At 36.8% G+C, this 12,069-nt stretch overlaps 1 protein-coding gene across 1 annotated transcript in view; it reads right to left on the reverse strand.

Moving 5' to 3' along the window:
* Positions 1-297: 297 nt before the first annotated feature.
* The window catches only part of LOC109935271 (G-protein coupled receptor 54), a 32,509-nt gene continuing 20,737 nt past the window's right edge, over positions 298-12,069 (reverse strand). Inside the window, exons 5-7 of the mRNA XM_020533939.2 lie at positions 5,896-6,031; positions 4,887-5,125; positions 298-3,230 (exon numbers count right to left, since the gene is read on the reverse strand). Coding sequence (XP_020389528.2) covers positions 2,874-3,230; positions 4,887-5,125; positions 5,896-6,031 — 732 coding nt within the window. The 3' untranslated portion in view covers positions 298-2,873. The remainder of the gene's footprint in view (positions 3,231-4,886; positions 5,126-5,895; positions 6,032-12,069) is intronic.

Below are 12,069 nucleotides of genomic sequence, written 5' to 3' on the forward strand. Positions count from 1 at the left end.
GCTCAGAATACAAATTCCAGTTACAGACGATTAGATATGTAACCAGCACATGAAAGTTGGTCATGTAGCTTCATCTTGGTTCATCAGCGTACCCAGCTTTTAAAGTAACACGGCTCTTGAGACAATAATTTAATAAATATGATTTTATTCACCACTGAAATAATCTATTAAAGACTTACTTACTGAACAAATCAGTTTTTTAAAAAAAATGAATTATGGAAATGATAAATAAAGTAACAATCCACATATCTATCATCACAATAAAGCAACAGAATCTGGAAAATTATTTGAGCCAAATGCACGCAGTGCAAAAAATAAGCATTACTTATAAAGAGAGATTGGAAATTGATTAATTATGAAGATTTGGATTCCTTCTTACTGTTTGAAAATTGGAAATATTCACAAATAATACACTGAATCTGTCATCCCAGTTGTTATTCCAACTACAGGTTTGCTACATCAATGGTATACCTCATTCAACATTGTCATGTAATTATTTGCCTTTATTGGAACCACAATTTAAATGCTGGCAAAACAAATTTGAAAGGAGGAGGGCAAGTGTGAGGAGTGGACTAATAGGATTATTTCTTCAAAGAAATTGCAAGGTTATGATGGGATGCATGGTGTCCCTCTATGGTGTAAAAATTTTAATTGTTCTTTAACAAATTGAGTCAATGGATATCTCAATAGCACAATGCAATATCTAACTCATGTGAATGATTCCTTTCCTAAATTCTAACCTGGTTACTTCAGCTACCAACCATTTTGAAAGGCAGCAAATGTTGTTAGTCTATTTAACTGGGTGCTTAAGTGTGTCAAAACTAAACCTGACCCGGTCCCCATCTGATATCCATAAACAACGGGCAGGGCTAGGAGAGAAAGAGCTGCCTGAACTTTCCCCTCCTTAGAATTGGCATTTTAGAGAATTCTACTGCCTGTTTGAATTGGGCTACATAATTCAACCCAGTTTCAATAATGGAATCTTGAATCCTTCATGTCCGCATAGGTCAGAAATGGCTATTTTCTATTTCAGCGATAAGTTAATTCATGATAGAATAGAACATACAACTGGAGATTTAAAGACCCATTTCAGCCTCTTAGTCATGTTTTAAAATAAAATAGCCAATCATTATATTTGCAAGATTAACACAAAAATCATGCTGAATGTTTTTTTTGTACACGAAGCAATATATCAAGATGCACAGAGATTGAATACAACTAGTGATTTTCTACTTATAAACATATTGTAATACAAAGCTCTTCAAAGAAAGGATTCAGCATTCTATACGTTAGCTGTGGCTCGGAGGACAGGTAGCACTCTTGCCTCTGAGTCAGAAGGTTATGGTTTCAAGTCCTATTTTAGAATCTTTAAAGTATCATCCACGCTAATACTTCAATACAGTACCAAGGAAGCCGAAGTATCATTTTCCAAGAAGTGATGTTGAACTGATGCTCTGTCTGCCTTCTCATGTGGTTGCAAAAAAATCCCATGACAGAATGGAATCCTGCTGTTCTGGCCAATAATTATTCTCAACCAACATCACTAAATTAGTTGATCTGATTATTATTGATTGTTATTTGTCAGATTTTGTTACACACAAGTGACACATATAATGGGTAGAGATCAGGACAGAAAATCTTCTTTTCCAACCCTCACTATGTTTAAAAAGAAGTTCATTTGCTGTGAAGTGATTTGGGATGTTCTGAGGTCACAAAATGTACTATATGAATGTAATTATGTTTTTTTCTTGATGTGAAATAAAATGACAATTTCGTTTCTCATCAAGCTCTGCAGACATCTCTTAAATTGTCTGTTCGGGAGCTGTGCATGTGGATTAGTACTATGAGTCTGTCAGACACATTCTATTGATGCTTTGTGTAAAGTATTTTGTGTCTATTGGACAGAAACGATCTCGGGCCTGGGACTGGGGTAGACATCCCCCTACTGTGGTTTATGTTTGTCTTGGACACATCCAACATAAATGGTTACATCATAGATTTGGGGGGGGGCCCTCTTTGGTTCCCAACTGTCATGTATATATGTACAAGACACCTCTGTACTTCTTACTTTGTCATTGCAATTGTTTCCTTCTCTGTAAAATAAACTAAGTAACCACTGAAGGTCAACCAAGTTGCAAAAAGTATAAAATTTCCACATTCTATATTTTGCTTTCTTTAAATTTGACTGTTTCAAATTCATCCTTTCACTGCTTCACTCAAAGTATAAGTTAATGAAATTAGAACAGATCACCTAATTAATTAAAATTCACAACTACATACTTGCAATATGATTGTTATAAATAATGGATACCTTTGTCCTTTGTCTCATTACTCAGTGAAGCAGCAGGAGGCACTAAGAGCATAAACAAGTGACAACAAGCTCTGAATTACAAGGGCTATCAGACATGCACCTAATCCTTCACTCAACGCACAACCATACATACTCACAATCTACAGCAAAGGTCATTGGATAACAGTCAAGAATAGCACATTTATTTGCTTTTATCCCTTCACGACCAGGTGAAAATTTCAGTGAAGAATTTGACAGATGCCATCTACCTCAGCAAAGTCTAGAGATTAATCTTAGGGCTTTCCTGGATTTAATGGCTCAGCTATCCTTGATGTGAGACATTTCCCCAAACCATCAGGGCTCTAAGCTGTGAGTGTCTTAGGAAAAATGTTTTTCAAAATTGCGTAGGAACAACTGTTCACCCATGTAAAGTGTGAATGATACTGGTAATGGGTGCCTGGCACTTAGCCAAACAGAATGAAATTCTAACAATAGTTGATATCAAGTCTTCTATCAGACCTTCCTGGTTCAACTCAAATATTTTCAACAATTAAAGCATTATATCCCAAAATATCCAAATCCCTTACGTTCCAGATGAAATAAAATGCATCTCCGTGTTGCCAGCAGTATTTCCACTGTTTGTGTTCCCAACTCTCTGTCTGAAGATGAATGGGAAAGCTTTCTTGAATGATTTTCTAAAGTTGTCTCCCATGAACGCATATACAATAGGATTGATGGAGGAATTTGTGTAGGACATGCAATGGGCCCAGATTTTGATTTTGTATGTATAGTAATTCCTGTTAAAATTTGGAAGAAATGATTGGAAAAGGATGTACAACTGGATGGGACCCCAACAAAGGGCAAAGAGAAGGACCATAACTGCCAACATCCTGGAGACCTTTGTGCGCATGGCCTCTGATCTTTCAGCAAGAAGTTGAACCTGCAAAATACAAGTATAGTTTGTGAAAAGAACACGAAAGCATATGAAAATATGGAGAGGGAAAAGGGTAATCAATCCATCAAGCTTATTCTTTCAAAGACGCTGTAAAAGCTACCCTATTTTCAAATGTACACCATGTAATTTCTGGTGAAAATTCTGCATACTTAGTCTCCGATCTCTCACAGGTACTCCAGCAAAACTCCAGAAGTTCATTCATTCTTACATGTCCCTTTGACCTGCTGCCTGCCAGAGAACATTTGTCACTACCTTACTCCAGAGAACAGAAACCAGTTCGGTGAATTTTCAACTTACAACATGGCTTAACATTAACAACAATGTATATTTATATCACTTTTATTGCGGTAAAGTGTCTTGAAGAGCCATTATCAAAAACAATTTGACTCTAAGCCATATAAGGAGATAATAGGGTAGATGTTCAAAAGCTAAATCAAAGTAGTAGCTTTTAGGGAGTGTCCAAAAGGTGAGAAATAGAGATGGGGGTATGTTTAAGAAGAGAATTCCAGAACTTAAAGTTTCAGCAGTTGAATGCACAGTTGCCACCAATGTAATTAGAGTCACATGTTCAAGAGACTGGAATGAGCGGTGGGCAAATATTTCAAAGAGTTGCAGGGCAGGAGATTACAGAGACAGAGAGACCATGTGGAGATTTGAAAACGGGGATGAGAATTTTATAACTGAGGTGTTGTTGGGAGCCAATGTAAATCAGTGAGCACAAGGGAGATGGGGAAACATGAGTTGGTGCAATCTAGGTCAAGGACAATAGAAATTTGATGATCTCAAATTATAATGGAAGATAAAAGTATTGGATAGCCAAAGCACAGAAAGGAAAATTGGATCATAAGATAACATGCTTGTTACAGATCATCGAATAAACTGTAAACTTCACTTTATTGATGATCAACTAGATTTTTAACATTTTTGAAGGCACTAATTTCATCCTTAGTTGAAACTCACGATCTGCAGGAAAAGCGGACCTATAACAAGGTATTAGTATTTCAGAATTTATTTCAGATTAAAATCTACGGAATTTTAGAATACATATTCTGATTGAAATTTTGGTATTAACCATTTATTTTAATTATTTAATATAAATATTAAAATTATTGTCATTTAATAATCTAAACCCTTGTGTCTATTTTGCTAAAGGAATTAAAAATAACATTCACCAGAATGAATTTCAGAAAATAATTTCTTTGATATTACATGAATGAAATAAACTACTTTGGTTAACTATTGTTTCTTTCCTCCACCTCAACACTATGTTGAACTATTTTTAATTCCCCCTCTTTCTCCTTGATTACCTTCCGCCTCCGTGATTCTTGCTCTCTTTCTCTATGCAGGAAAATTGTAGGCCCCCACTTGATGTCAAAACCAAATCAAGAATCATCTATACATTACATCACATTCATGAACCAGTGTTTTATTTATTTGTAGAGGCGTGTATTGGCAAACAGGTCTTCAGTACTATTGCCAGAATGTTGTCAGGGCGTACTTGATCACTTGGGTATTTGCAAGTATACATTTAATCTAAAAATGTAACTTAGCCCAACCAGTAGGCTTCTTATGTCACTATTGATAAGCAATTTAGAGCACGGGGATTTGCCTTAATTAATACAATACAAAAATAAAGTCTACCTGGTAGTTGTTGTCAATGGGTTCCACAGCTGGTCGCCCCATCTGATGCAGCATGGCAGTATAAGACACACAGATCGTGACCAACGGGAGAAGATAGACAGCTAAGAAGTTATGAAGGATAAAGGCCTTCTCATGGGAAGCAGAAGGGAAAGATTCACTGCAATAGACCTGGGGTCCAAACCAGTATCCGTTTTGAATTTTCTGATACATAGCCACTGGTATGGACACAATAAAAGACCCTGCAACAGATTACAGGAGGCAACTATTTCAGATAAAAGTATAATTTTTACTTCATTTTATGAAGTTTCCAATTATTACTTTAAAATATTTCAGAATGAGAAACAAAAATTATTTTAAGAATATAGAATGTAAATATGAATCAACAGAACAATAGAATAAAGGGTTACTTATGCAGCCATTTTAACATAGAAGAATATACACGGTGCTTCGTATGGCAAAATGATAAACAAGTTCTTAACTAATGAAGGAAAGACTATGAAGGGTTGACAAAAAAATGTTCACAGAGATGAGCTTTATGGAATGTCTTAAAGAGAATGAGTTGAAGAGATGTATAGATTTAGAGAGGGAATTCTAGAACAAAAGACAAGGCAGCTGAAGGCACAAACACCTACAAGTATTGCTAAATTAATATAACTAAAACATAACTTTATTTTGCAATTTAATTACACATTCTATCTAGATTAATTTGTGTCCAGAGGACTAACACTGAGCCATATGATTGTCAGATGCGAGTAGCAATTTGTGTCAAGTTAATTGCCCTGGGAAAGGTGGATTTATTGTACATGTTTGTTTGCTTACAGAGGTTGCAAAAAAAAAATTAACTGTTAAACTAGTAGATTTAAAATGATGGAGTAGCAATTATCCTTTCCTGAAGTACATCAGTAAAGTATTTGTTATTGTCACTGAGGGCAAAAGAAAATGAATGAACATTCTCGTAAAAATGCTAACCAAATATTCCCATCCTAGTCTTTGATTTCTTTTCACTTACCAATCCATATTCCAAGACTGACAGCCATTGCCACCCGGGGTGTTCTCTGCCTCAGGGATCTGAGGGGATATACTGTCACATACCACCTGTCTACACTCATTGCAGTCAATGTGACACATGTTGCCTGTACTGATACCTGCAACAAAACAGTGCACTTTTGAAAAAGAGACCAAACAGAAAGTTTTCATATCAATGAGTGTGAGATGTAAATTGTGCAATACTGAGTGAATAAAGGTAATGAGTTCACAATTCATAACAAACTTCAGATTCACCCATGCGATCATTTGTCCAAGCCTGCATCAGATTTTACAATCCCCACATTTAGAATCACTTCTTATCGAAGGCTAAATGTTGGCTTCTGCAGCAAATGCAACCAAAAGTAGCAGATGGAATAGGAATGGCATTAAGAAGCATATGAGTAACAGTGACTATGAAAGGGCATTGTGACTACCTGGATGTGAGGTGACTTACAGATTTGAGAATACAGATTGCTGTCTACAAAATGTAAAACGACCCCTTAAGGTTACTTTACAGCTCTACTGAAAGAAGGGTTAACAGATAAAGAAAGTTCTGCAAAATTATTGGATTGCTCACACGTTCACTTTACTGCCAAACAGGGAAAAAAATCCATATTGGTGAACAATGCATTTGTCTGTCCACTGCAGTGGATTGAAGAACTCTGATCCAAATTTAGTTCATAGCTCCAAGTCTCTGCTAACAATAAATTATGGGTTTCTTCCATTTACCAGGATTATACTTGTTAGTGAATGCAGTAGGTTATTCAGCCATAGTGGGCTTCACAAAAGTTCCCACTTTCTACAACTTGGCCCATAGTCTTGAATAATACAACAATTATAAAAGTACTTTTTATTAGTTGTACAGTCTCCTGCCTCAACTACCCTCCCAATCAGTGCATTACAGATTGCTATCAATGTCTGGGTGAAAAAAAATTCCCCAAATTGCCTCCAAACCTTTTGACCTTCACCTCAAAATTATGCCCCCTTTTTATTAACCCTCTTATTGTGATTATGTTTCATCATTGGTAGATGACCCTATGTACAATGATATCTATTGAAAACAAATCTAGTCATCAAGATTTTTGACTTTTACTTCAGATCTGTTGCCTCAATTTTGGATACTATTACATTGTTAGCAGATATTCCAGCAATATCTTTACTTCATAATGTTACAAGTAGGTAACAACTTATTAGCTTTGGAAAATTAATCAGAGACCAGCAATTGTCCTTTCCTTGACATCTTCGAACAAATGATGTGTTGTTAAGCTCAGCTATTCCGATAGTTTAACCGAGCCTACTTCTTGCAGTTAATTACTTCAAAACTAAAAATGAGCAGTATAGAATATTTCTTATCAGCATATTCTAAACATGATCTATATAGAAAATTTCTCAAGAACAATCAAAAGGCTGAATTTAGTTCTGATGGCCTGGGTTCTGCCAGCCGAAGGTAGTGACCCCTTCCCCATTTCACTGCTCAATGGGACCCAGGGACACACCTGATTAGCAATTGTCAATTAACTCCCTATTAAGTACTGCTTATGACCTGCCAGCCAAACAGATCGCTAATATCTCACCAGTCCCACACACAGTGGTGGGCACTGCTGGGGCTGCACTTGGAGGAAGGTGCAGCAATGAATGTGTGTCTCACAGTCAGGTGCAGATTGTAGAGATCGGGGCCAGTCAGGCAGGCCTTGGTGATTCAAACAGGTTACGTGTTGGTGAGTATAGATGGCACCCTTCCCACAGGGGTGGGAAGATCCACATGGGCCAATGAATGCCTGAAAAGGAAGGCTCCCCACATGGATCTACCCGAAGGCCTCCAGGAACTACCCAGCCATCTCTCAGTGGTGAAATACCAGCCGAAAAAGCAAGAGGCCCTCAACTGGTCACTTAAGAGACCTTATTGGCGTTTTGATGGAATAGCCATCCTCCCCTATCCCCATCATTAGCAAAATGGCCCCAAAATGGCAAAAAGGCTGGTAAGCCACCGACACCTTCCCTATGTTATTGCCCTCCTCCATCCCAAACTATTCCCAAAAGGCTGGCAAAATCCAGCCCAAAGTGTTTCATATCTATTTTGTAAGGGCCCACATATATTTCTTTATTAAGACTCTAAAATGAAACAGATGTTGGAACCCTAACATTGAAATATCAGATGAGTTTTGCAACTTTAAAAAATCAAGTGTTGAGCTGTGCAATGCCATATTATTTGTGGATCCGTGAGAGGAACAGAATTGTTCAAGTTAAAGAAACTCTGCCTGACAATAACCTTCTGATTGGTTGAAATGCAGAGTGTAGTAAGTACCAGGGCAGCAGAGTGAAAGAAACATTCAGATCCTGTGAAAAGTGTCCATCTCACCCGCTATCCTCAGAAAAATCCAAAAAAACCTAAAACAGTTCTAAAACAAGACCCAATCAACCACTGATTCAAAGCACAGGTTTTCAACTGGTGTGCTGTAGCAGGGTGAGAAGTGTACCACGAAATTCTAGGGAAGAAGCACTGCTTTGTGTAGGCTTTCAATACCATGTATGTATGAAGACTTGACACTGTGCACGCGCAGGAGATAGGAAATCTGCTCATTATGCAGCCTGCTTCTGCATGTACAGGCCCAAACATTCAGTCTGACTGTATACAATGATCAAGGATCGTATCTCTGGGATGCAAAGAAACTGTGCATGCACAGTAAAGAGCCACACCACTGTTGAACATCTGTTGAACAGGCTTGCCTGCTTGGACATGTTTCCACATTAGCACAGATTTTAAGATGCAGATTTTTGGAACGTTCTTACTTAAGCCACAGTTCTAAGTCATAGAATAGATTCTAAAAAGAAATTAATAAATTTCTTGTTAAAATGGCCCATTCCACCACTAATTCAATCGCTTAAACATCTGAACCTAAAACCAAAAAGCAAGAACTGTTCAGAGACTGTATAATGAGATCTGGTCTTTGAATTTTCATAGCCAGGAAATGTCACTTACCCCTTACCCGAATGTCTCATCTGCAGAGAGAAGCCAACAAACACTGTGATGTTACCAAGTAAAATGCCATTTACAGATGAAACATCCATCTGTTATGAACAGACACATTCAGTACCTTTAAGAGATTGACAGAACAAAACATCAAGCAGACCCAACGTCCGTGGAGTGTGTGCAGGTATTGGAAAAAGCTCAAGAGGCTAGTTAGCAGGTGGCTGAGCATATCATTGCTGAAACCTTAATCATGCCTGCATATAAACAGATTGTAGGTGGGATATCAGTTGAACTGAGCAGATTTTGAAAATGTATGTGTGCTCACAGTTGAAGACATTTGAAACATTAATATTTTTGATCTTTCTTTAGCTTGTTATATGCACTATATTGCAATCCTCTCTAGTAAGACCATAACCACAGTAAATGCTAGTAATATTGAACAGGCCCTTTGACCCATCATGTCTGGGCTGACCATGATGCCATTCTAAACTAATTCCATCTGCCTGCACATGGTCCCTATCCCTTTATTCCTTGCCCATTCATATGTTTGTCCAAATGCCTCTTAAATTGATTATAAGCAATCAATGCAGCTGAAAAAAATTGGGTGAGCTATGGAATTATTTATCTCATTGAAGTGTGCCTTGATACTGGAAATATTGGAAACTACTGATTGAAAGAATGACCATTACCCTACGCAGGTCATCAGTACTAAAAAAATCACAAAAGACTGTGTAATGCATTACAATCAACACTTGAAATCAGGGATTTAGGATCTTTGGAATTTTGTTTATACTAACTATATCATTTTTCAGCTATAGTATCTGTGTCAAACCATCTGGCCTTTGTCTATCTTAATAATGACGGAGTGTTTGTGTGTTTGGGGGTTTTTAAAGGCTGTCATTTAAGTTGCATGGCAGTAGGTTAGAAATCCCTGTTTTTCACTGCTCACATTAAAGATATGTGTGTTACAATAAACAGAGTTATTTTTCTATTACTGTTGAAACCTGGTGTGAGTTGCTTTTGGGCTAAATCTTTTTTTTGGCTAAGTCCCAGTTGTGTTGAGCTTTTCAGACAGTTTCTCACTGCAAGGCCTAGGGAGTCTTCTTGCTCCAGGGAATCAGGCAGTAGCTTGATTAGTCAAGGAAACAGCTCTCCCAATTTTGGCACTAGCCTTCAGATTTTGACAAGGAAGACTTTGTAGGATTGACAGGACTGAGTTTGCCATTTGTCAGTTCTAGTGTCTTGGCTGATGTTGGGTGGTCTGTCTTGTTTCATCCCTTTGAGTATCTGTTTGAAGGGCCTCCTTCTCTCTGTGGATACAAAACACTTTTCCTCCTTTCCATCTCTGCTATCAAGACTTCCAATGCAGTGATTGAAAACCTTAATGCTTGCTGTCTCACATGTTTAACCATTCGTCAAAGTATCATGGCACAGGTTCAGTAACATGAACCATGCCTGATATTAGGTCACCTGCTGATACATGCAGTCAATGATCCATATGGCTGTACACAATACTAAAGTTATCCAACAAACAGCACAAATTTACTGTTCTACACAATGACAGGCACAGGTCAATTATTCACCCTAATACCCAAACTTTCAAGGATAGGCCAATATTCTGAAGGAGAAATTTCAAAGCACTGCAGCTCCGATAAAAATATTTTCAGTGAAAATTATTATTTTTTAAAAAATCAAAGTTCGATCTACTAGAGTCAGATTGACATAATATTAGAGTTTATGTTCAGACCATAGATCGCCATCAGAAATTGCAGCCTAGCTATAAAAACCTAAAATAGATTTTCCTATGCAGGTACCATTTATCTTAGCATGTAATTGCAATGTTGTTCAGTGCATTTGCCAGACAACTGGAAATTTCAATTATGGCTAATGGCATTTTAATTAGTAAATAAAATATGTTAAATAGACACCATTGTTGTTAGCTTAGAGGACAGGAACCAAATTTGCTGAAGAATTGCAAAAACGTATATAGGTAAAGGAACTTAATTAAATTAGGTTCATTTCTCAAGTTAACAGTTGAAATTTTAAGAGTCTAAAACAGTACTTAATTCTACTGTCAAATAGTTCAAATACAAAATTGCCCTGTAATCTCACTTTGCAAATTTTCTGCGCTTATATTTGCTCACTTCCAAAAGGATTTGTCTGAATGAGGATATGAGCATTTAAGAAATGAAATTATCTTTTCACAAAGTAATGGGTCCTAGATGAGTAAATAACAGCTCTTTTAGACTGATGCTCCACATACATCTTTAAGGTTGCAGAAGAATCACTCAGGAATAGACATTCTCTAAACTGTATATCGCTTCTTGCTGTTACAATAACATACAAATATATTTCATCTACAGCATTAAGATAGCATAAGGAACAAAATAATCATCATGTTGGAAGACAAAATTAAAGATTGTACAAACTACAATATATACTTTTGTATGATTTTCTTATAAATAGTGAGAGAAATAAGAAAACAATTGTGTAAGATTGAGAGATAGGATTATACGTTACAACCATTTACCATAAATCCTTTATTCTTCTGTCAGGCATTTTAACCATCCATATGGAAAGATATCAGTTAATGATCCCATTACTGAAGAAATCATATTAAACAAATTAGCTGCTTTACTCAGTAAGTACTTGGGTTACAACAGGCACTAAAAGGAAAATTAGCCAATTATATTGTCACAATTTAGTATGTAGATTTTGTACATGGCAAACTGTGTGACATCTACCACTATTCATAAAGGGGCTGAAGGTTAAAAAAAATGAGGGTCTGGTAATAATACAAACACAGCTAGCAATGGTGGATAAATTATTGTTCCTGCACCATACAAGTACATACTTACACACAGATATAAGAACAATTCTAACGTTCATATTTAATTCATTGGCTTTAAAATGTATTTTTAGTAGTTGTGATAAATCACAATGTTTAACATGTCTGTAGACTTTTCTGTTATGATGCATCTATCCTCTTGTGCACTTCCACTCATCAGTAAAGGTTGCACAAGCAGACAAAAGAATAGATCATTCAGCATATCAAGTAGACCACTACAGCCCAAAGACAAACCTAAGACTGATTCTGAGAGTCTGATGGATTGTATGACTGCAAACATTTACTTAGAAGATTTTACAGTCAGGAGCTACCGATAAGAATTACAGTCTGTCAGTAAA

Source organism: Rhincodon typus, chromosome 29 (assembly GCF_021869965.1).
Source record: "Rhincodon typus isolate 14 chromosome 29, sRhiTyp1.1, whole genome shotgun sequence".
NCBI classification, from domain to species: Eukaryota; Metazoa; Chordata; class Chondrichthyes; order Orectolobiformes; family Rhincodontidae; genus Rhincodon; species Rhincodon typus.